Source organism: Ostrea edulis, chromosome 1, assembly GCF_947568905.1.
Source record: "Ostrea edulis chromosome 1, xbOstEdul1.1, whole genome shotgun sequence".
Classification (NCBI taxonomy): domain Eukaryota; kingdom Metazoa; phylum Mollusca; class Bivalvia; order Ostreida; family Ostreidae; genus Ostrea; species Ostrea edulis.
This window is the reverse complement of record NC_079164.1, coordinates 59,468,055-59,495,434: the sequence shown is the minus strand read 5'-3', so window position 1 is coordinate 59,495,434 and position 27,380 is coordinate 59,468,055. Positions and strand designations below refer to the sequence as shown.

General features: G+C 34.2%; 1 protein-coding gene across 1 annotated transcript; it reads right to left on the bottom strand.

Annotated features, from left to right (window-relative positions):
* Positions 1-659: 659 nt before the first annotated feature.
* On the bottom strand, positions 660-27,380 carry LOC125649468 (uncharacterized). The gene is made up of 11 exons (XM_048877028.2): positions 27,342-27,380; positions 17,441-17,482; positions 13,773-13,855; positions 5,379-5,447; positions 4,991-5,114; positions 4,557-4,651; positions 4,026-4,094; positions 3,479-3,704; positions 2,898-2,996; positions 2,252-2,443; positions 660-2,160 (listed from the first exon to the last, which is right to left on the bottom strand). The coding sequence occupies exons 1-11, from the start codon at positions 27,346-27,348 to the stop codon at positions 893-895; spliced, it is 2,274 nt and encodes a 757-aa protein (XP_048732985.2). The 5' UTR covers positions 27,349-27,380; the 3' UTR covers positions 660-892.

The following is a 27,380-nucleotide window of genomic DNA, read 5'->3' as shown; positions in this document are numbered from 1 at the left end:
AGGTAACCATTAAGCATAAATATAGTTATTGTATCTTTTTAAGACACCGTCTTCCTACAATGGATTAAATTATTTATATGAAACAAGGTATATTCACGAAACTGTAATGAAAATGTTCGTTGAACATTTTTGTTTTTTTTGGTTATTAATTTTTGCAGCAAGAGGTTTTTATAGTTCATTTTGCATTTTACTGAAACTGTCCTGCTTCCCCGTCATATGCTTTTTTATGTAACCGATGAAATAAAAGTCCTCACGTGCCGATCTCGATGTAGGACGATGGCCGAATACAGAAATATTCGGTAATATAATATTGTTATATTGTCTACCACATCTTGTGAATCTGTAAATCCAATACATCTAAATAATTTAGTTATCACTTTCCCTGGATTTAGCCGAAATACCAGGCTACCGCTATATGATCATCGCAAACGATAAGACGAGAGCACAAAGGATGTATTTCTTTCTGTTCCGAAAGATTTGGGCTAGTTATTGAATATACATGTATTGTGTAACTATATCCCTATTACTGATATTATCATTTGGTATTTTCAATATGTCCAGAGGTTGAAACTAGCTGTGTCATTGTGTACTTCTGTGATGTGTTTTCAGTGAGGAGTTCAAGAAATGATCCAGCCTCGAATGAACAAAACGACAAAACATTCAAGTAAAGATGTCTTCAATAGTCTTTGTTGTACATTTTTGTCTTTGACAAATTGATATTTCATTACCTACATTGTTGTAGCTTTTTTAAGTTTCAGTGTTCTAGATTTTCTTTTTGACAAGTCAATGTTTAAACACTAGTGTCTAATAAGCCATCTGCAGGTAATAATAAAACAGAATACCTAACCTTACATTGCAACTCCACAAATTTCTGTTATACAAAAATGTAGCTTTAACATTTCAGTCCAATTGGATATCCATAACCCTGTGCAAAATCAAACCCATACATTACAAGTCCGAAAGGATATCTGGAAACGCTAGTCACTTTGTGTAGACCAGGTTTATCCATCTGCAATGTTATTACGGAATACGATTTACCATTTAGATGTACAGTCTGCAGGTTAGAATTATACACATCATACTTGCTTCCGTCAATGTCGATATTATCTACTTGATCAAGTTCTGTGATAATGGAGATGTAAGATTTGTAATTAGTTTGATGATTTCTCTTAGGTGGATCAGGAACTATCACCGTGTATTCCGATTTGAATTGTTCAACAGCTGGTGTTACAATCATTGTTCCACTGGCCGTGTCATAATGAGACTGCATGGTCTTCGCAATCTGGACGACCAACACTGGTTTGTCACTTGAGATACTAATAGATCTTCCGTCTACGGATTCAAACATTTGGAAGGATCCCTCGCTTTGAAGAATTGTAGTTTTGTCTCCAACAGTGACGCGAGTATTGGGATAGGAAGCGATGATCTTGTAATAGTAACTATGCCTGCCCTGTAATTCCGGAATTATGAAATTTTGGCCAAGAATACTTGCAGGTGGTATCATTTGAGAAAGTGTTTGGGCATCAAAGATACTGGACGAATCCACAGGTTTGGGAATAACTGTTGCCGTGTTTCCAGACAGAACTGAAATTGGTTGCGAACTCTGAATCACCGTTCCAGTAAAATCTGTAATTCCCGTTAACTGGAAAGTCTCGTATTGATTCAAAGTTATGTTTAATGTATCATATTTGCCATAACTTTTACCTTTGTATTGAATCGTATCATTTCCACTTAATTCAAGTCTAAATGAAACCTCCGTATTGTCCTTCAGAGCAGCAACGGTCACGTAGGATGGGTTTGCACCATCAAATGCAGGTTCAGTTGAAACAATGTATTTTGTAGACAAGCATTGCGTAGGCAATGCCAGAAATCCTGTGTCAAATACGTTTCGATATTCGTGTACCTGAAGCGTTACATTAACGTCAGTTACGATATGAACTGATTTATTTTCTTTTTGAAGATTGTTAAGGGTAATATGAGGATCAATTTCGATTACATTTTCTCCTTTTGTCACTGTAGTGTTGATGTACGTGTTGTTGATCGGAAGATGGATACTGATATGTCCATTTTCACTGGACGTAACAAGTAAGGTGATATTATCTGCATCATTTCCGTTTTCATGTTTGGAAAATGCCAAAAGGAATTCGTCTCCTGATGTATCTAGATGTAGACAAGAGTAAAAGCTCTTTGATATAACACGATTCATAATTCCTTTTTAATGTAAAAAGAAAGAAAAAACACTATCAAATACCTGGAAGGCTATTTGTGTGTTGGGTAGGCAATGTTATCGAAGAACTAGATGTCTGTGCTGTATAAATGTGTGGAAGAGTGTGTTGAACTGTACTGTTTGGAGTGGAGGATCCGGGTGAACTGGTAACATATTGTTGAGTTGTTTGTGGTGATGGAGAGGAAAAAGTCAAATATGAAACCGTTGAAGTTGTACCTAATTTTGGATAGAGAAATAAGTCCTTCAACTGATATACATGTACTTTATGAAAGGCTTAATCAATGCAAGAAATATTTGAGGAACATACATGTATATGCCCACGCGTGGCAATTTTTAAAAGGAGCAACTTTAAATTTAGATATCTGTAAGTTCATAATGCCTGTAATGATAGAGGAAAATAGTCAGGAGCAGCAACAATACTAAGTTTGATTCAGGCAAAGGGTTGTAATGGCAATAAAATGAAAAAGGAATCATGATATCATAGACATTTTGACCAATAACAGTCACCTACTCTTTAGGGGGTATCAATGCACAAACGTTCTCAAGATATTGAGCGGACAACACTTGGCCTACCGACCGAAAGACATGTGCAAACCAATATGCCCCTTGTCGTTATATAAAATATCTATGTTTGAAAATTATTTTTTGAATAGAATCTTGGTTGACTTACTTGCTCTCGAACAATCATGGTTACATAAATCACCATAACAACATTGACTGCAATCTACAAACCGTCTTTGTGCTGATCTCTTGCCTACCACGACCACACCTACATATAGAGAATACAGGAGAAGTTATTTTAATCACACCAATGTGTGTGTACGTGTGTACGTGCGTGCGTGCACGTGTGTGTCACATTATATGAAAATGTGACTAAAATACTTTAATTTCAATTTGACATTTTTTCACCAGCTTTGAAGGAAAACTCGAAAAGTTCTGGTAGTTAAAGGGAGGGTTAATTTCTAGCAGACTGTGCCAGAAGTGTGCAGCAAATGTGTGTGTAACTTTGCTTCAAACTGTGCCAGAGGGAAAAACACGAAAAATATACTTGCGGCAATGCGCCGCAATTAGTTTGCTTCAAACATGGCACAAATATGTTTGCAAATTTGCAACAACTGTGTGACATGGGGCTTATATTTTGGTAAAGGAAAACAACCATTCCTCCAATCAATCAAAATACAAAATTTCTATATCACAGTTCAACTTACATCACGTTTTGGCTATAAAGTACTTACTTGTTGTCAGACTTACCTATATGTGAGGTGATGAAGACATGGTCCTTAGTAGGGTGAGTATGTGCACGTGTGCTTGCTGTTTTTGTATTAATTGACGGTGCTAACATGGTTGTTGATTGCAGTGATGGTTGTGTTGGAGTTGAAGGTTGTTTTGTTAGTGATAAAGATTGTGTTCCTGGGGTATTGTGCCAGTTGGACAGTTCCGATATTGAAAAGGGTCTTGAAACAAAACTTGAACACAACTGTTGAAAAATATTCATACGTCATCGAGATATCAAAAGATTATAATGGGTTAAGCACAATGTATGACATCTTGCTTTCGATAGTTGCATTGTTAACATGAATTACGGAATTTACACTTAAAACTTTTGTCAATTTCGCACAAATATATTGCAAATACTAGTTTTCGTAGAGAAATGATTATTTACTATATATTTGGTTGCGAAAACTTCGATCTTGTCGAAAAGAAACCGTACATAATTTAGATCAACAATATCTTTCGAATGTGGTTTCATACTATCATCTTTAAGGAAGACTGATATACCGAAATTTATCTGTATTACCTGTGAATGCACACATCCTGTCGAATATATTATATCTCCAAACTCAACTACTTCTGTGATGTGACAAACCTACAAAGACATACTGTATTGTTAACACTGTAACAGATGTGGTGACGAGTGTAAGTTTTCCGTCGATGAGCTTTATGAAATTAATGTGTGATGAGTTTCAGTATTATACTTGCTTAATTTGTTCAGCTCAAATACTGAAGCAATAAAGTTTAAAATTTAATGAACAGTATAGGTGTGTTAATCTATATCATTGGATTTAATGAACAGTATAGGTTATAGCTAATCTATATCATTGGATTTAATGAACAGTATAGGTGTGTTAATCTATATCATTGGATTTAATGAACAGTATAGGTGTGTTAATCTATATCATTGGATTTAATGAACAGTATAGGTGTGTTAATCTATATCATTGGATTTAATGAACAGTATAGGTGTGTTAATCTATATCATTGGAACAAGAAAATAAATTTGTGTACATGTAATTCTTTCGTAATGTGGTATAGTATAAATACTAGTTACCTCCGACTCTCTACAGTGGATAATCGTACGGCAGTCGGTGGCATTACGAGTCTGAGAGCAACCCAAACACATGGGTCCTCGAATGGCGGGAAATCCTTATGAGAAGATGAAAAAGGTTATCAAATTTCTGAATTTCTTCAAATAACAATACTTTGTTTCTATGTATCATACCTAATAGCTAATTAACATCAGGGGTAGGGTTTGGAGTTTTCGTGGAGGGTGGGGAAAATCTAATGTCGTTTCATGTCACTTAATTATTTCTGGTTTTATTTCAATGTCTCTGTTGACAGCCCGTGTACAAAATCGGACATTTGTACGAAAATATTTTTATAGTGTTTCAAATGTTTGTCCATAAAATTCAAAGATCCACTGTATTTTCAATGTCGACATCAATTATTAGTACTTCAACGAATTGATATTTTAAAAAACTCTACCTGGTTCGCCGCATCCCTCCGAATTACACAGATCTGACTGACAACATCCGGTACAGGTAATGGTCTGTATCAAACCGTTTCTGAAGGCTTGTATGGAACTGCTGGAATTCTGTCTCATACATATCTGCTCAAAAATTTCAATTAAAACCAATCTACTGGATGTAAAAAGCTATATATCATGAAAATATATCTCTTTCCTTGGATGTTTTCCAGCTTAAATCTCTACATTAAGGATGATATGGCGTTTGTGAACAAAACCCTGCTGGACGATTGTGTATATTGTGCCAGATCAGTAACTTTTCCTGCTACATAGGTATGCAAAGAAGGACAATACAAATGTATTCAGAATCCGTATTCCAGGAATAGATTAATCTTCATAATCTCTTACGTTTTGCTGCATACATCCTGAATTATAGCGATGTCCATCAGGTGACACCACCCTTTCCACGTAACAAACCTAAAATTGTAATCAATGGGAATGTCAGAAGGGATATGTTTCTGTGTTAGTTCTGTAGTAGGCGCATCATAGACAACACAGATATACTTAGGTTAAAAAAACCCTCTTATTTTGCCAACTTGGCGTAAACTTCTCGCAAACAACTTCTGCTACATAAGGTGTCGGAACATTTTGCTGTTCTCCTAACCTTGAATATAGAGCCGTTTTCTAAAAGCAAAACCTAGTAAGGCTTCCATATCTTTGACATTAACTAAAAGGAAATGGTGTGCGCCTTTAGTGATAAATGAAATTTTTGTTTGTTTTTCGCTAATCTTTATATTTGTTGATTTGAATTTTTGGATAAATAGTTTATTTTACAATACAAAGATCAACGCAGCATGAATAACCAGTCGTGAAAGAACGTTTACTTGTCATTTGACAATATTTACGCATTAAAAATGTAGACAACAGCTTAAAATATAAATATAGGTAACAACTGTTTCGTTTTGGGGTAGAGGGGATGATCAATCGATTGGAGCCAGTAGAATAATTCGATATAGAGTCATCAAATCCTTGAAAAAAACTTTGGGAGTTAAAGTTAATAGGGAACGATATAATCTACAGAACACTAAACATACGAAATTTGCCAAGTTCTCAATCTTTATAGATCTCCTAGCCTCAACCTTTCAATTTACTTAGTCAGGCTTCTCTATCGGGTAAGTTAAAATGTAACTCTCTATCAGGTATAATTAAAATATCTCTCTGTCAGGTATAGTTTTAATGTAACTCACTATCAGGTAAGTTAAAATGTAACTCACTATCAGGTAAGTTAAAATATAGCTCTCTATCAGGTAAGTTAAAATATAGCTCTCTATCAGATATAATTGAAATAAAGCTCTCTATCGGGTAAGTTAAAATGTAGCTCTCTATCAGGTATAAATAAAATGTAGCTCTCTATCAGGTAAGTTAAAATATAGCTCTCTATAAGGTAAGTTAAAATATAGCTCTCTATCAGGTAAGTTAAAATGTAACTCTCTATCAGATATAATTGAAATAAAGCTCTCTATCGGGTAAGTTAAAATGTAGCTCTCTATCAGGTAAGTTAAAATGTAGCTCTTTATCAGGTATAGTTAAAATGTAACTCTCTATCGGGTAAGTTAAAATATAGCTCTCTATCAGATATAATTGAAATAAAGCTCTCTATCGGGTAAGTTAAACTGTAGCTCTCTATCAGGTATAATTAAAATATAGCTCTCTATCAGGTAAGTTAAACTATAGCTCTCTATAAGGTAAGTTAAAATATAGCTCTCTATCAGGTAAGTTAAAATATAGCTCTCTATCAGGTATAATTAAAATATAGCTATCTATCAGGTATAATTAGAATATACCTCTCTATCAGGTAAGTTAAAATATACCTCTCTATCAGGTAAGTTAAAATATACCTCTCTATCAGGTAAGTTAAAATGTAGCTCTCTATCAGGTAAGTTGAAATGTAGCTCTCTATCGGGTAAGTTAAAATATAGCTCTCTATCAGATATAATTGAAATAAAGCTCTCTATCGGGTAAGTTAAAATATAGCTCTCTATCAGGTAAGTTAAAATATAGCTCTCTATCAGGTAAGTTAAAATATAGCTCTCTATCAGGTATAATTAAAATATAGCTCTCTATCAGGTATAATTAAAATGTAGCTTTCTATCAGGTAAGTTAAACTATAGCTCTCTATAAGGTATAATTAAAATATAGCTCTCCATCAGGTATAATTAAAATATAGCTCTTTATCAGGTATAATTGAAATATAGCTCTCTATCAGGTAAGTTAAAATGTAGCTTTCTATCAGGTAAGTTAAAATATAGCTCTCCATCAGGTATAATTAAAATGTAGCTCTTTATCAGGTATAATTAAAATGTAGCTTTCTATCAGGTATAATTAAAATGTAGCTTTCTATCAGGTATAATTAAAATATAGCTCTCTATCAGATATAATTAAAATGTAGCTCTCTATCAGATATAATTAAAATGTGGCTCTTTATCAGGTATAATTAAAATATAGCTCTCTATCAGGTAAGTTAAAATATAGCTCTCTATCAGGTAAGTTAAAATATAGCTCTCTAAGGGGTATAATAAAAATACAGCTCTCTATCAGGTATAATTAAAATGTAGCTCTCTATCAGGTAAGTTAAAGTATAGCTCTCTATCAGGTAAGTTAAAATATAGCTCTCTATCGGGTAAGTTAAAATGTAGCTCTCTATCAGGTAAGTTAAATATAGCTCTCTATCAGGTATAATTAAAATATAGCTCTCTATCGGGTAAGTTAAACTATAGCTCTCTATCAGATATAATTAAAATGTAGCTCTCTATCAGGTAAGTTATAATATAGCTCTCTATCAGGTAAGTTAAAATGTAGCTCTCTATCAGGTATAATTAAAATATAGCTCTCTATCAGGTAAGTTAAAATATAACTCTCTATCGGGTAAGTTAAAATGTAGCTCTCTGTCAAGTAAGTTAAATATAGCTCTCTATCAGGTATAATTAAAATGTAGCTCTCTATCAGATATAATTAAAATGTAGCTCTCTATCAGATATAATTAAAATATAGCTCTTTATCAGGTATAATTAAAATATAGCTCTCTATCAGGTAAGTTAAATATAGTTCTCTATCAGGTAAGTTAAAATATAGCTCTTTAAGGGGTATAATAAAAATACAGCTCTCTATCAGGTATAATTAAAATGTAGCTCTCTATCAGGTAAGTTAAAGTATAGCTCTCTATCAGGTAAGTTAAAATATAGCTCTCTATCGGGTAAGTTAAAATGTAGCTCTCTATCAGGTAAGTTAAAATATCGCTCTCTATCAGGTATAAATAAAATGTAGCTCTCTATCAGGTAAGTTAAAATGTAGCTCTCTATCAGGTATAATTAAAATAAAGCTCTCTATCGGGTAAGTTAAAATGTAGCTCTCTATCAGATATAACTAAAATGTAGCTCTTTATCAGGTATAATTAAAATATAGCTCTCTATCAGGTAAGTTAAAATATAGCTCTCTAAGGGGTATAATAAAAATACAGCTCTCTATCAGGTATAATTAAAATGTAGCTCTCTATCAGGTAAGTTAAAATATAGCTCTCTATCAGGTAAGTTAAAGTATAGCTCTCTATCAGGTATAATTAAAATGTACCTCTCTATCAGGTAAGTTAAAATGTAGCTCTCTATCAGGTAAGTTAAAATATAGCTCTCTATTGGGTAAGTTAAAATGTAGCTCTCTATCAGGTAAGTTAAATATAGCTCTCTATCAGGTATAATTAAAATATAGCTCTCTATCAGGTATAATTAAACTATAGCTCTCTATCAGATAAAATTAAAATATAGCTCTCTATCAGGTAAGTTAAAATATAGCTCTCTATCAGGTAAGTTAAAATATAGCTCTCTATGGGGTATAATTGAAATACAGCTCTCTATCAGGCATAATTAAAATGGAGCTCTCTATCGGGTAAGTTAAAATATAGCTCTCTTTCAGGTATAATAAAAATGTAGCTCTCTATCAGGTAAGTTAAAATATAGCTCTCTATCAGGTAAGTTAAAATATAGCTCTCTATCGGGTAAGTTAAAATGTAGCTCTCTATCAGGTATAATTAAAATGTAGCTCTCTATCAGGTAAGTTAAAATATAGCTCTCTATGGGGTATAATTGAAATACAGCTCTCTATCAGGCATAATTAAAATGGAGCTCTCTATCAGGTAAGTTAAAATATAGCTCTCTATCAGGTAAGTTAAAATACAGCTCTCTATCAGGTATAATTAAAATGTAGCTCTCTATCAGGTAAGTTAAAATATAGCTCTCTATTGGGTATAATTAAAATGTAGCTCTCTATCAGGTATAATTAAAATATAGCTCTCTTTCAGGTATAATTAAAATATAGCTCTCTATCAAGTAAGTTAAAATATCGCTCTCTATCAGGTATAATTAAAATGTAGCTCTCTATCAGGTATAATTAAAATGTAGCTCTCTATCATGTAAGTTAAAATATAGCTCTCTATCAAGTAAGTTAAAATATAGCTCTCTATCAGGTATAATTAAAATATAGCTCTCTATCATGTAAGTTAAAATATAGCTCTCTATCAAGTAAGTTAAAATATAGCTCTCTATCAGGTATAATTAAAATATAGCTCTCTATCAGGTATAATTAAGATGTAACTCTCTATCAGGTATAAGTAAAATGTAGCTCTCTATCGGGTAAGTTAAACTATAAGATAAGATAAGTTAAAATATAGCTCTCTATGGGGTATAATTAAAATACAGCTCTCTATCAGATATAATTAAAATGTAGCTCTCTATCAGGTAAGTTAAAATGTAGCTCTCTATCAGGTATAATTAAAATGTAGCTCTCTATCAGGTAAGTTAAAATATAGCTCTCTATGGGGTATAATTGAAATACAGCTCTCTATCAGGCATAATTAAAATGGAGCTCTCTATCAGGTAAGTTAAAATATAGCTCTCTATCAGGTAAGTTAAAATACAGCTCTCTATCAGGTATAATTAAAATGTAGCTCTCTATCAGGTAAGTTAAAATATAGCTCTCTATTGGGTATAATTAAAATGTAGCTCTCTATCAGGTATAATTAAAATATAGCTCTCTTTCAGGTATAATTAAAATATAGCTCTCTATCAAGTAAGTTAAAATATCGCTCTCTATCAGGTATAATTAAAATGTAGCTCTCTATCAGGTATAATTAAAATGTAGCTCTCTATCATGTAAGTTAAAATATAGCTCTCTATCAAGTAAGTTAAAATATAGCTCTCTATCAGGTATAATTAAAATATAGCTCTCTATCATGTAAGTTAAAATATAGCTCTCTATCAAGTAAGTTAAAATATAGCTCTCTATCAGGTATAATTAAAATATAGCTCTCTATCAGGTATAATTAAGATGTAACTCTCTATCAGGTATAAGTAAAATGTAGCTCTCTATCGGGTAAGTTAAACTATAAGATAAGATAAGTTAAAATATAGCTCTCTATGGGGTATAATTAAAATACAGCTCTCTATCAGATATAATTAAAATGTAGCTCTCTATCAGGCAAGTTAAAATGTAGCTCTCTATCAGGCATAATTAAAATATAGCTCTCTATCAGGTATAATTAAAATATAGCTCTCTATCAGGTTTGGTGAAATATAACTCTCTATCATGTAAGTTAAAATATAGCTCTCTATCATGTAAGTTAAAATGTAGCTCTCTATCAGGTAAGTTAAAATATAGCTCTCTATCGGGTAAGTTAAAATGTAGCTCTCTATCAGGTATAATTAAAATGTAGCTCTCTATGAGATAAGTTAAAATATAGCTCTCTATCAGGTAAGTTGAAATATAGCTCTCTAGCAGGTAAGTTAAAATGTGCCTCTCTATCAGGTATAATTAAAATGTAGCTCTCTATCAGGTATAATTAAAATGTAGCTCTCTATCATGTAAGTTAAAATATAGCTCTCTATCAAGTAAGTTAAAATATAGCTCTCTATCAGGTATAATTAAAATATAGCTCTCTATCATGTAAGTTAAAATATAGCTCTCTATCAAGTAAGTTAAAATATAGCTCTCTATCAGGTATAATTAAAATATAGCTCTCTATCAGGTATAATTAAGATGTAACTCTCTATCAGGTATAAGTAAAATGTAGCTCTCTATCGGGTAAGTTAAACTATAAGATAAGATAAGTTAAAATATAGCTCTCTATGGGGTATAATTAAAATACAGCTCTCTATCAGATATAATTAAAATGTAGCTCTCTATCAGGCAAGTTAAAATGTAGCTCTCTATCAGGCATAATTAAAATATAGCTCTCTATCAGGTATAATTAAAATATAGCTCTCTATCAGGTTTGGTGAAATATAACTCTCTATCATGTAAGTTAAAATATAGCTCTCTATCATGTAAGTTAAAATGTAGCTCTCTATCAGGTAAGTTAAAATATAGCTCTCTATCGGGTAAGTTAAAATGTAGCTCTCTATCAGGTATAATTAAAATGTAGCTCTCTATGAGATAAGTTAAAATATAGCTCTCTATCAGGTAAGTTGAAATATAGCTCTCTATCAGGTATAGTTAAAATGTAACTCTCTATCAGGTATAATTAAAATGTAGCTCTCTATCATGTAAGTTAAAATATAGCTCTCTATCAAGTAAGTTAAAATATAGCTCTCTATCAGGTATAATTAAAATATAGCTCTCTATCATGTAAGTTAAAATATAGCTCTCTATCAAGTAAGTTAAAATATAGCTCTCTATCAGGTATAATTAAAATATAGCTCTCTATCAGGTATAATTAAGATGTAACTCTCTATCAGGTATAAGTAAAATGTAGCTCTCTATCGGGTAAGTTAAACTATAAGATAAGATAAGTTAAAATATAGCTCTCTATGGGGTATAATTAAAATACAGCTCTCTATCAGATATAATTAAAATGTAGCTCTCTATCAGGCAAGTTAAAATGTAGCTCTCTATCAGGCATAATTAAAATATAGCTCTCTATCAGGTATAATTAAAATATAGCTCTCTATCAGGTTTGGTGAAATATAACTCTCTATCATGTAAGTTAAAATATAGCTCTCTATCATGTAAGTTAAAATGTAGCTCTCTATCAGGTAAGTTAAAATATAGCTCTCTATCGGGTAAGTTAAAATGTAGCTCTCTATCAGGTATAATTAAAATGTAGCTCTCTATGAGATAAGTTAAAATATAGCTCTCTATCAGGTAAGTTGAAATATAGCTCTCTAGCAGGTAAGTTAAAATGTGCCTCTCTATCAGGTATAATTAAAATGTAGCTCTCTATCAGGTATAATTAAAATGTAGCTCTCTATCATGTAAGTTAAAATATAGCTCTCTATCAAGTAAGTTAAAATATAGCTCTCTATCAGGTATAATTAAAATATAGCTCTCTATCATGTAAGTTAAAATATAGCTCTCTATCAAGTAAGTTAAAATATAGCTCTCTATCAGGTATAATTAAAATATAGCTCTCTATCAGGTATAATTAAGATGTAACTCTCTATCAGGTATAAGTAAAATGTAGCTCTCTATCGGGTAAGTTAAACTATAAGATAAGATAAGTTAAAATATAGCTCTCTATGGGGTATAATTAAAATACAGCTCTCTATCAGATATAATTAAAATGTAGCTCTCTATCAGGCAAGTTAAAATGTAGCTCTCTATCAGGCATAATTAAAATATAGCTCTCTATCAGGTATAATTAAAATATAGCTCTCTATCAGGTTTGGTGAAATATAACTCTCTATCATGTAAGTTAAAATATAGCTCTCTATCATGTAAGTTAAAATGTAGCTCTCTATCAGGTAAGTTAAAATATAGCTCTCTATCGGGTAAGTTAAAATGTAGCTCTCTATCAGGTATAATTAAAATGTAGCTCTCTATGAGATAAGTTAAAATATAGCTCTCTATCAGGTAAGTTAAAATGTGCCTCTCTATCAGGTATAGTTAAAAGGCTGTGAGCAAAGTTACTACAGAAGTGTAGCTCTGTGAAATATTGGGACGGACCAGAGAGCTACAGACCCACCTCTTCTAAACACCTTCCGTTTACGGGGCTGGTTTTCTGTACACAGTTGAGGCCTTATATCGTTGTATTCTTGCATCGCCGTCTCAAAAATTTGATAGAAAATTTTTCTAACATATTATACGACTACACATTCATTAAAGCACCATGCCAACTAAAATTCGCATGTTCCAGTGATTTGGTTTGTTGAGGTAGCAATTCAAACTCCGCTGATTTTTGTATATATTCATTATACGAAACATAGTAACAGAGTGTCGGGGATGGTAACTAGGTTAATGAAAGCCTTGAATCTAGTTCAATATTCAAACCTATTTAAACAATTATATTCTATACCGAACCTGGATGATTTCATGAAAAATATATAATAAAAATACTTTTAGGGACATCAATTTACATATACATTATTGTTTCAAAAATACTATGGTTACGGAAATGACCCGTCGATTTGACATAACATGACTACGTCAATAAACGAACTCATTTGAAGCTAAGAGTTTTCAGTTTGCATACTGTTTGAAATTACATGTATGTTTGGACAAAAGCATAGTGGGAAAATATGTTAAGAAATCTTATATCAAATTTTTTAAATGGCTTTGCTATATTTAGAATACAGATCTCAGATATCAAGTTCAACCGTGTGCAGAAAAACGTTCGTTGTAAATCGAAGGTTTTAGTCTGTCCCAGTAATTTCCAAGCTACAGATCTGCAGCTATAAAAAAGGTCGAAGTTTGTGACACAGAGACAGACCAAAAAAAAAAAAACGGTTTCCCAGATTTGTGTAAATGTTTATATCTAACCTCGTTCTCAGCACAATAAGTGATGTCGTTGCAATGACGCGGTTGAAGGACATTAACACATTGCAAGCACATTAAGGCTAAACCTGGAAAGGAGGAAAACATAAATTACAGGATAATTCAAGTCATTGCAGGTAATCGAAAGTCATTCTGCGTGCGTGCGTGCGTTTAGTTACCAAATTTTTATAAACTGTATTTAGTTATATTCTCGTGTGGTTATCATTATTAGAAATAAGTTGACGTTTCAGAATCTAATTTTCTAAACAAATAATTAAATATTTCCATTGTTTACATTACTTTCTTTATTAAGATTTTACACATCACATGGTTCGTTATTTTACCTGTGATACAATTAACCAAAAAAGATAGGCTTATGCGTGCATACGGTACGTGTATTTTCACAGCACGTGTTTTTTAACAATGAAAATAAATAATCAAGGTATTTTCATAAACAATTTTGCTTCAAGACAAATTCGATCAAGAAATAAAGAAGCTAAATCTGCACGAAGTCTCGACCTCAAGCCCAAGAAAAAGAGAGGTGGATGTTTTTATTGCACTTGTGACATATATTTAGTACATAACTATTTGAATAACAATAACATCTGTTCTAATTTCTAATTTCATTTTTTCAGCGGCGGTATCTATGACCGAATGTGTTTTGATAAATTAAGTTTTAAACATAACAAATAAATACCATCCATTCTAAAAAAAAAATATACCAATCATATATGCAGCATATATATTGAATTCAGTAAAAACCATGCATAGGTCTCATTTGATAAAAATATATCATGATTCTAACACAAATAAATAATGTCATGTGATTTATAAAGAGGGAAAGCACGGGGTCTATTTATAGTTGTCCTTTGTAGTAAGACCCGCCCACTTTGTTTATCATTATTCATGAGGAAGTACCATGACGAAAACTGCTTGTTAAAGAGATTAAGAATCAGTTGATATTTCGGTATTCCTAATGACAAAAAACAAAGGAACTATTAATACTATTTAGAATCCATCGTCTGTGGCGTCTATGTATAAAATTTTAATTTTTGAACAGTATAAATGCTTTTATTGACCACGGGAATGGACTCCAATTGTTGTTTCGCCTCATCTAAAGGATAAAGTGACCTATGCTTAGTGCTCAGGGCCATAGCAGTGAGGGTCAACGTCTGCCGCGACACCAATCGCAACTACTCGGCTATTTCCGTAACCGCAAACGGCTATGGAAAAAGACGAGCGACTGTGATGTATCCGAAAGACCCGTGATTTTCACTTCTAAATGCTGAGCATTTGGCGAAGGAGGAATCCACTACCTATGTTTGACGAGGTCATGGCGCGCGCGTGACTCAAACTTCAAGAGCGCTCTACGACAGAGCTACCGTGACCAGTTTATTCACAATTTGAAACATTTCACGGGCATTGATCGATACAATTGGATGAACATTGAAAACACGTGTAACTGTAATATTGCAGGCAGTGTCAATAATCCTTCAGTTTCTAGTAACTAATATTGCAGGCAGTCTCAATAATCCCTCAGTTTCTAGTAACTAATATTGCAGACAGTCTCAATAATCCCTCAGTTTCTAGTAACTAATATTGCAGACAGTCTCAATAATCCTTCAGTTTCTAGTAACTGTAATATTGCAGGCAGTGTCAATAATCCTTCAGTTTCTAGTAACTAATATTGCAAACAATGTCAATAACCTACGGAAGCCGATAGGTGCCAGTGTATAGAATTAATATTTATTTAACAGGCGGCCGCCAGTTAATTTATGTGGCGGCCGCCACTTAATTTAACTGGCGACCGCCACTTATTATCTGGCGGCCGCCACTTATTAACTGGCAGCCGCCACTTATTATCTGGCGGTCGCCATATAAATTAACTGGCGGCCGCCACTTAATTTATCTGGCGGCCGCCACTTAATTTATATGGCGGCCGCCACTCAATTTAAATCATTATATGGCTATCACCAGTTATTCAACTCCTCTCTCTTTCTCTATCTCTCTCTCAAAATGAAAGGGGTGCAATCCATCCCCAATGCTTAGTAATATGTATGTGAAAAATATACAATTAAGAGCATTAAATTATTGTTTTTCGATTGTACTGTTAAATACGTAGAACCACGGGGCTGACCCTTCATCTGTTTGACAACGTTCAATTTCTGTTATTTTCGCATGCAAACTAAGTTATTTTCACATGTGAAATAAGATTAATTGGCCCCACCCCACTCTTTTGGTGGTAGTAATGAATGGTAAAAATGTAATAATGAATGAACTGATCAATTGAAGGATGAACGGAGCCCCCTCCCTCCAATTCAGGAGTACGAAGTTTGGGCAAAAGATACATTTTTAGGTTCCTTTTCTGCTTGTCAACAATTGTAGAAGACAATTTCTCCTCCAACTGTCCCTATACACTTTGAAAAACGATGCTGCGTGTTTGCGTACTATTCTAAATCTTTCCAAAATAATCACTCAGCGATACGAATTACATTGTTTTTGCAATTGGCAGCCGCCATATATAAATTAAGTGGCAGCCGCCAGATAAAATAACTGGCGGCCGCCAGTTAATTTATATGGAGGCCGCCAGATAATAAGTGGCGGCCGCCAGATAATAAGTGGCGGCCGCCAGTTAGATTAAGTGGCGGCCGCCACATAAATTATGTGCCGGCCGCCAGTTAAATAAATATTAATTCTATACCCTGGCACCTATCGGCTTCCGTAATAATCCCTCAGTTTCTAGTAACTAATATTGCAAGCAGTGTCAATAATCCCTCAGTGTCAATAATCCCTCAGTTTCTAGTAACTAATATTGCAAGCAGTGTCAATAATCCTTCAGTTTCTAGTATCTAATATTGCAAACAGTGTCAATAATCCTTCAGTTTCTAGTAACTGTAATATTGCAGGCAGTGTCAATAATCCATCAGTTTCTACTAACTGTAATATTGCAGGTAGTGTCAATAATCCTTCAGTTTCTAGTAACTGTAATATTGCAAACTGTAATATTGCAGGCAGTGTCAATAATTCTTCAGTTTCTAGTAACTGTAATATTGCAGGCAGTGTCAATAATCCTTCAGTTTCTAGCTTGACAAGAAAATAAATAAAGAATATGTATATAGTTTGGCTATATGATTAAGGAGTTATTGAACTTATATTGGTGAACACTGGCATTAGTTGGATGTGAAAATTCGCTCACAAGTTCGCGAATTTTTCAAATCCAACTCGGCTAAGATTCACCAATGATAGATAACAGTATAGTATTTGCAATTAATGGATAATGAGTGACACATATTATTCCGGCGGATCCAGAATTTTGTTATTTAAAGGGCGGACACAATGCAGGGCCACCATTAGGCCTCGGAAGATCTTTGGTTTCAGCAAACCAAAGGACCGATTCTCACCCGGAAATTCACAGCAATTTTTCAATCATCATAAATAATTTGAAGCTGCAAAACCTGTGCAGTGACGTAAAACAAACAAACAAAATATTTTTGTATACTGTGTAAAACATGAAGATAAAACATTACAAACGTCGAAAGAAGACAGGCCCCCTGCCATTCTCAGCTTGCGTAACGCGCCCTCTTGTGAGAGAATGGCCCCCTGCATGCATGAGTCTGCTACTATGTAGACTGAATGTGTGAAAAATAGTGGGCTTTATAGCGAATAATTCTAACCTTGTGTCAACGTTGTACCCAGGAGCAACAAAACTGTTAAACCTGAAAATACACACAAGAGAATGATGATTATTATATAAAACATACAAGTACGTATTTCTTAAAAGATAATTTACCTTTACACGATAAGGGTTAGATGCGGGTAGAGACCACCTTTCCCACAGGTGAGAGTTCAGGGAGGAAATTCTTCAAAAATAAATACCGGTTCTCAAAAATAATGTATTCTGAGAGCATTTCTTTTTTAAACATGGCCACAAAACACGACCAACGTAAATATATATATATATATATATATATATATATATATATATATATATAGCATTTTAATTAATATCACAGTACCCAAAATATTCCAAGGGCAAACTTTTCATTTTCATAATTAAATTTTGTAGTCGTGCAATAAATCTATAAGAACTTTAGGAAAATGAAATGATTTATGTTTTCGAATATGTTAAACAGTTTACCGGTCGAGTCAACTCTCCCACCACCTCAAATAATGAATCAATATGTTAAACAGTTTACCGGTCGAGTCAACTCTCCCACCACCTTAAATAATGAATCAATATGTTAAACAGTTTACCGGTCGAGTTAACTCTCCCACCACCTCAAATAATGAATCAATTCTATGTTGAACAGTTCACCGATAGAGTCAACTCTCCCACCACCTCAAATAATGAATCAATTCTTCCTCTCTTTGTGATTAGAAATAATGATATATGCAGCATACGCAGTCTTCCACAGAAGTTTGTGACCTTAGATTTGCGCTGAAAAATAAGCTCCGTCCCCTACCGCGCATCTCGAACAACGCGTTAATTATGTAGCATGTACAGGTCCTTTGGAAGAAAAATTGTTAAAACATTATGACTTCGGGACCATACGTATCCAGACAAACTTAATGGAGCCAAATATGATGTACCATTCCGCAAACCAAAGACAAACTTGTAAAAGTGTCCCATCGATACATCCGATGATATTTATTAAATAAATGTGGAACATTCTCAATAGCTCTAATCTTAGACGCCAACATTGCCCAAAAATAATTTAGATCCGCTCCTTACATTTTTGTCTATAAAGTTGTTCGCCTTGTTTGGAAGTCTTCCTGAATGAGAAACTAGCAAACACAAGTTAGCAAACACAAGTTAGAATGCCTCCTATATACCCGTAATATATCAGAAAATCGCTCCAAAACGATTTTAAAATCACCACAGAATAAACACGTAAATCTAAAGCTAAAATTGAATTCATCTAACCTCACTAATTCGTAAGTCCTTAACACTGTAAAAAAAATCGTAAAATAATATTGTAGACTGAACACTTTTCTCGATGCAAATTGACTGTCATTTTACCAGAAACTGTATTTGGAACACCCTGCTATTTTTTGAAACGGATGTTCAGCGAAGAACCACCCACTACCCCAAATGGAAAACAGTGAAACGATTAACGTACCTTTCGCAAAGAGCTTGAAGACAAAATGAGTACCATGTGCAGTGCACACAGAATTACACTGTAGAATTGAAAGATGGACAGGCAGAAATAATCTCTGCTGTTTGTTATCCAAGAACATATACACTTGTGTATCAATTGTTTATTATATAAATCGTATATTATCAAATAAGTTTATGTTAATTTTTGCTTATTAAATTTCTCAAACTTTTCTGCAATACGGGGCTTTCGAGATACAGTTTATCGTGCGTTGAACGTAATATTTTAAGGCATAGCTCACTTCCGGATTACAATAACACCCAAGTAAACAAGTATGGAGGACTTCAATTGCAATCAAATTCCTGCATTAAAATGCTATATTTCCAAGAAAGGAATGACTACAACCATTTATAGAAAATCGCATTTGATTAAATTAATATGTGAGTTGGCGAGGGAAATGAATCCCCGAGGAGACGATTATATACCGACAAGGTTAAAAAACGGAGAATCTCTTTCTGCTTTACACCCAGGTACTGAGCACCAGTACTTAGTGACTTGGATCGTCAGCGTTCTTCCTCTTTTCAGGACTGTACATTATATAAATATTGCATGTAGTACGCCTCGGTTGACAATGGTTTTCTCGGGGTGAAAATTTCAATGTTACCCTCAACTACATGCAATATTTGTTTTATTATACTGAATGTTATGTAAACTGGAAAGCAGAAAAACTTACGTCTGTTGACATTTAATCAATCACTGTCATGCGATATTTCGTATTTCGATGCGGGTACTCGCGTTTATTACAAACGCTCAAACGACGTCGTCTAACAATCTACGGCGAACCGTACGCGCATAAATTTGACGCATGTGATAATTTTTTATAATATCACCCGTTGTCAAGTACTGTTACCCGTTGCTAGATACTATCACCCTGGGGCGCGTGTTTTTTGTTCTCAGAGGGTAACAATATGCTTTTTCAAATGCTTCTCGACCAATCAGGTTCGAGTATTTTACATGAAAGTATAATAAAGCTATTTACGGACCGTCTGCTAGCGAAACACCATTTTCAAAGTTATCGATGTGAACGTTGCCCTATGTTTTTTTTTACTAGCACGTGACCGCGGTGTATAAACATTAATTCTAATCTGTCGTTCCGGTACATCCCGAAATTTCCGTATTACGGGTTATTTTTATGGGATTTATTTCGGCGCCTTTATTCTAACGTTTGGGGGACCCGTATTGTGAACGAATTTGAATTATAAGGTTTAAACAATCTCTTTAAAGAATTTGTCGAAGTGTAAATTTTTGACATTTTACTCACAGCATCCTTTTTTTTCAGTTTGTGTGTAAAATGTCACTTAAAGTTTACTTATCGATCAATTCATTAAAAAGAATGTCCTAAAATTTTCTCTCAATATCCCGGAAAAAATTAAATACTCGTATAAAATAATGGAGAGCTTAATGGTATCACTCTTTCGATGGTGAAATCATACTTCATACGCGTTGTTTTAACGAGCCGTGGAATAAAGGTTTGGTGTAATAAGCCATTTTAATAGAAAATTTCATAACCACCATTCAGTTCGAAGGTTGAATACCATTGATGATTTTAGGGTCTACATTGTATATGTGTATACATGTACTTGCTATTATTAAATGGAATTGCTAATAAATGACATTTGATTTGATTTGTGCATATAAATGAGTATATTCTTCCTTGGAGTTAGTTTGGACTTCGAAAATAGCAAGGATAATGCAGGATCAGGTTGAACTTTAAAACCCCTTGTCTTGTGCCACTGTTGGGGCAAAGTTCTGCAGGAACTTTATATAATCCAAGATGTTTATAATGCTGCATAGTGTTTACCATGAGTGTTGTTTATAATGCTGCATAGTGTTTAACATGAGTGTTGTTTATAATGCTGCATAGTGTTTACCATGAGTGTTGTTTATAATGCTGCATAGTGTTTACCATGAGTGTTGTTTATAATGCTGCATAGTGTTTACCATGAGTGTTGTTTATAATGCTGCATAGTTTTTACCATGAGTGTTGCATGTATTGAGCACATGTACCAGAGAGTCTATCCATGAACAAATAATAATTATACATGTTCATACCATTATACAATATGCACGTGTATACATGTAATTTTCGCTGTAGTATTTTTATAGTTTAGCTAAATATAAACAGATACTAGTACTGTGATATGTTATTGGACCTAAATCACTATGAATGTTTGTTGATCTACTAACTATATAAAAGAAGAAAATCAAAATGAATTTATTTAAGAAATAGAATTAGTGAAAATCGAGAAATCTTGTTTTGAAATATAAAAGTCGAGGGGTTGGCCGAGGCTTTTATATTTCAAATTACATATCAAGATCGAGGAGGTTATCCTGCATCATTCATGAAAACAAGAACTCTAAAACGGCTCAGAAACGTTTGCCTATACAACTACGAATGGAAGATAGTAGTGAGTTGCGTTCCCTGTTTTCCGCTAGGCGGCGATACTTATCCGGGTCCAAGAACATATTGTTTACATTGGATAGTAAAGTTAAACAATAATTTTCTTTGCTTATATTTTCAATCGGTACAGTGGACTTTGCAAAAGAAATTATAATGAAAAACTACAAATATGGTTTAATGAGTTTACTTCAGTTTGAAAACGAATTAAGAAAAAGAAATGCAAGAAACTCAGGTCGTCGGAGAGAACTTGTAGCCGAGTAATTCGATACTCAAAATCGCCTGTTACATTAAAGCATTATCTTTGCGAATTAAAAAATAAAACCGTGTTCTATTTTTTTCCCCAACAGACTTGACACATACGATAGAAATGCCAACTTTGGATAACTAGAGACGCTTCAGCCAGATTTCGGTATGCCACTGCCTAATAACGGTACATGCTCCGACGTCAATTCAGATACCACATTCTGTGATTTGACTATTAGTACAATGCTTAAAATTTCGAAAAGTTTCATAAGATGTTTGTGTCACTTACAGGCGTAGTTTCCATTGTGGCAATGAGGCAACTGCCTCACTAGATATTTCGCAAAGACACCCCCCCCCCAACCCGAAAATAAATGCTGTATGTAACACACACACTCAACGATGTTGTTATGAAATAACGTTCATTGAATAAACAATTCTCTATAACCATGCAATCAGCACGGAGATTGGTTTCAATACGTGAAGTACACGTATAGCAGTTATTATAAACCAATTAATGTTTCAATAAGGTTTGGGATTAAATTAACTTCAACGAGATTTTTAGCTCTAGATAGCTCAACTAAAGAAACAAAATAGTCAACATTTTTTAAGAAAAAGAAAACAGAAGAGAAGTCTTGAAATAGTGACAGAATTTTAATTAATTTACAAAATATAATAAGAATGATTGCATCAATTTGGTCTACACTACAATGCCAGTTGGTTCTTAGCCTTGTGCAGATCATTATCTACAATGAGTCGTCTTAAGCATTGAAGCAGGTCTACTATGAACGATGATAGGCTGCTCAGTCTTGCTTTGCTATCTATTCACTGGAATCGGACAGTTTCAATTTCAAATATTCTCGATAGATTTGCAGATTCCAAGCATCGCCGAATTGAACATAACAATGAAGTTAAATCCACTTACTACATGTCTATCTTGCACAATTTTGATATTCTTAACGCTAATAATTGCGCTTCATTACGGGTGGAATCGTTATTTATGACGCCGGTGGAATTAACAACATTGTGTGCAGAAAATATATGATGCTTTCATTCAATATTCTTAAAATCTGTTTTTCTCCTTGCACTGCTCCCAACCAAGGCAACGCCCTTGATTCGCTGGAGCCCTATGGCGGCCCTTAGACCCCTTGCAGATATAGTTGTGCCTCATTTGTTATCAAAGGCAAGAGAATTCCAGGTGTATTTGTGTTTCTTATAGACGAATGGTTTCACCTTTAATAATGAATCCTATAAAAACTAAAGGATTGTGAGCACTCCTGCGATCCAAATATTGGAACGTGTTGGTGGGTTTAATGTATGTTTTAAAATCCAGGGTTTGATTTGTGTCTCTATTTGGCATTTTGTAACTCAAAGTTCAGCTAAAAACAGTATAATGTTATTGTTTCACGAGAGTTTACAATGATGCGGACGTTATCACTTGGACCAGGTAACATAGCGCCGCTAAACTAGGAACGATAATTCACTACTATCACCCCATTTAGGTCACTTCGTGACGTCATGACAGTTTCCGAAACGGACTATGCCTATATGGTTTTTACTGACGAAAAGGGCGAGATGGTAGGATACTAGATCTATATTTTAAAAAACCCAATATCTTTTATGTTTTTATGTCAACTGCTTTGAATACACAGACCAGGAAAACTACACAGATTGTATTAATCAGAGTTAATTAATTCTAAACTCTATCATTTCAAACTATTTAATCTTTTCTTACCAATTCTATCATTCTTTTTCATAAATTATATACTAATTTTATATGGACGACTTTATAAACAATTTGATATAAGCATTTCTAAAATTCGTGTTATTAAAACAAATTTGGATTATAACAAAATTATTACATTATAACAAATCTAACAATAGAAATAACAAATTAAACATGTAATAGCAAATTATGGAATTTCGTCTCGTCTACAGACCACCGCTCACAGCAATTGTAAATGCCTAGATTCCTTCACGTATAATTTACTCAATGCTCACATACTCCTAGCGTAGTGCCCCACTTCGCATATTTACTTTCATATTTCGTGCACTACTTAGTTATTTCCGTAACAGCAAAAATGTATTGTACCTGGCAACGTCTTCAACCAAACAAGAACGAAAACTTAATTTCACTTAATCTGAACGGTTTCAGTGTTAAATTAAATTCTTCTTTCATAATGGATATGATAGAGTAGGAATTATCAAATTACAGTATCAGTGGCGGATTTAAGGGGGGGGCCTAAAAATTTTAAAATTTAAGGTAAATCGTGGTATCTTGTTTAGAAAAATGTACTAAAACGATAAAAGAAGCAATAATTTCTTCCACTCCCGGAGAAATGAGTGAAAAAGTATTTTGATTTCTTGAATTACTTTATCGGGAGAACTTAATTTTTTCGAAAAAACCTTAAAATTTGCGTCATTTTATTAATTTCACCTTATAAAAAATGATAGAAAATAGTACAAATGACTAAATAAGAGACATATTTCAAGCCCTATAAAATCCATAAGCTTCCGGGGACTAGGCCCCCTCCAGGGCTTCGCCCTGGACCCACTGGGGACCCCAAGGCGGCCCCCAGTCTCATAAAGTAGCGCCCCCGTAACCGCAATTCCTGGAACCGCCCCTGAATATACTGTATTATTATTTTTTCTTTTTTAAAAAAAGGGTTTGGGGTTTTGAATTTTATACCGCTCAATATACAGTATAGTTTTGTACTTCCACATCTTTTTCAAACATTTGACCAGAAAATTTGAATAGTGATGATTTTTTTTTCAAATTCGCTGCACATATGTAATGCACATACCATTTTTATTTGTTATTTTAAGTTTTGCCGGAGCAGCACTTAAAGTGGTCTTCACGATCGCATAGCAAGTAGCAACGTTTTTGAGAGCAACCGTGCAGAATGCTACATTTGTATAACTGGTTCAAAGATTCAAATGTATTTTACATTTAAAATATATACATGTTTGTTTGTTGTTTTGTTTACTTAACTTCTCCAGCTGGACGTTTTTAGATGTTAATTCAAAGTTTGAGGGTTTGGAAAGCACTGGCAGAAGGATTTTTTGATGATTGAAAAAAACCCTCTATATCTATATGCTTTTACCGTTTCGTCATACCTACTGTATGTCAATAATAAAGAAAAACAGACTATAAAAACTCTTCAAATCAGGAGATAAACAATTATGTCATGGGAGTCATCATTTGAACAGAAAGTTTAGTGACTATTTTTATTTTAGGATTTACATGTACTGAAATCTATGATTGTTACGTTGTCATTTACAATTACATTGGAGATTAACAACTCATCCATTCAGTCACAAGTAAAGTCATACTGGTGGCAAAGTGCAACCTACATTATGACTTGTGATTTATATTTCAAACGTACAAGATGAAGGGTAACGGTGAAATATATGCTTTGTGTATCAATACGGACAGTGATTAATCGTATTCCTTCATCACACATGGTCGGGCTGAATCAATTATGAATACGCTATTTCTGGGATATCAGCTCTTTTGTGATGAAGGTACGTTCAGTATTCTTTTACACGCTTGGGTGGGTACAAGATGTACATTATGTATAAGTATATAGGATCGATAGACTGGCTTTTTGAATAAGGATCAAAGTTTTGAAAGCGTAAAATCTGTTTACATGAGAAGTTGGTATACATTAAACTGACAATGTCAAGAATAATCTGTTTGAATAGTTCCATTAAATTAAACATGAAATCATCATTCCCTCTAGTACACGAGTGATACTTTAATCAAAGAAAGATGATGATTATCGATTTTATTATCAAATACTCATAAACTTACTAAATTTACGTGCAATGCGGGTGGTTGCATGATATCTGGTATTAGCGATTACATAAGCATTTGTACCTACTGCGTGAATACGACAACATACATGTACGGAAGCCGATAGGTGCCAGGGTATAGAATTAATATTTATTTAACTGGCGGCCGCCACTTAATTTAACTGGCGGCCGCCACTTATTATCTGGAGGCCGCCACTTATTAACTGGCGGTCGCCACTTATTATCTGGCGACCACCAGTTATTTTATCTGGCGGCTGCCACTTAATTTATATATGGCGCCTTCCAATTGCAAAAACAATATAATTCGTATCGTTAAGTGATTATTTTGCAAAGATTTAGAATAGTACGCAAACACGTAGCATCGTTTTTCAAAGTGTATAGGGACAGTCGGAGGAGAAATTGTCTTCTACAATTGTTGACAAGCAGAAAAGGAACCTAAAATGTCTCTTTTGTCCTAACTTCGTACTCCTAAATTGGAGGGAGGGGACTCCGTTCATCCTTCAATTGATCAGTTCATTCATTATTACATTTTTACCATTCATTACTACCACCCAAAGAGTGGGGTGGGAGCCAATCCGCCAATTAATCTTATTTCACATGTGAAAATAATTTAGTTTGCATGTGAAAATAATAGAAATTGAACGTTGTCAAAAAAATGGAGGGTCAGCCCCGTGGTTCTACATATTTAACAGTACAATCGAAAAACAATAATCTAATGCTCTTAATTGTATATATACATGTATATATCACATACATATTACTAAGCATTGGGGATGGATTGCACTCCTTTCACTTTGATAGAGAGATAGAGAAAGAGAGAGGAATTGAATAACTAGTGACAGCCATATAAATGATTTAAATTGAGTGTCTGCCGCCATATAATTAACTGGCGGCCGCCTGATGAATTAACTGGCGGCCGCCACATAAATTAACTGGCGACCGCCAGATAATAAGTGGTGGCCGCCAGATAATAAGTGGCGGCCGCCAGTTAATTTATATGGCGGTCGCCAGATAATAAGTGGCGGCCGCCAGATAATAAGTGGTGGCCGCCAGATAATAAGTGGCGGCCGCCAGTTAATTTATATGGCGGTCGCCAGATAATAAGTGGCGGCCGCCAGATAATAAGTGGTGGCCGCCAGATAATAAGTGGCGGCCGCCAGTTAATTTATATGGCGGTCGCCAGATAATAAGTGGCGACCGCCAGATAATAAGTGGTGGCCGCCAGATAATAAGTGGCGGCCGCCAGTTAATTTATATGGCGGTCGCCAGATAATAAGTGGCGGCCGCCAGATAATAAGTGGCGGCCGCCAGTTAATTTATATGGCGGTCGCCAGATAATAAGTGGCGGCCGCCAGTTAATTTATATGGCGGTCGCCAGATAATAAGTGGCGGCCGCCAGTTAATTTATATGGCGGTCGCCAGATAATAAGTGGCGGCCTTCAGTTAATAAGTGGCGGCCGCCAGTTAAATTAAGTGGTGGCCGCCACATAAATTAAGTGGCGGCCGCCAGTTAAATAAATATTAATTCTATACCCTGGCACCTATTGGCTTCCGTAACAACACACTGCGTCTCACCGTGCATAAGAGTTCAACAAAGGGAAATAACTACTGTGCAACTGGAAATTATGTATTGAAGACCATTATAAAGATTTAAGAATGTTTTTGAGGTGGGATAAAGCGTTGGTCTACTTCGTCTTGAACCTTCCCGTTTCGAGTACATCTCCTAATATTGTGTATATCAATTTTGTCGCGTCTGTTACACACGCCATGAGCAATTCGGAAACATTAAAAATGTTAACCCCCATCCCCAATTAATTATAGATGATATCTCGCTAAAGAGGATTAGGGTTGAAAACTCAGTGAATATGCATTGTAAATATCTGAATTTCTGCTAATATAGACTATACATGTACAGTCTCACAAAAAATAATCCCACTGCCATTTGTGGTTATTAAAACTTACCATTCATTGTCGGTAGTTACATAGATAAGACGTGTCATG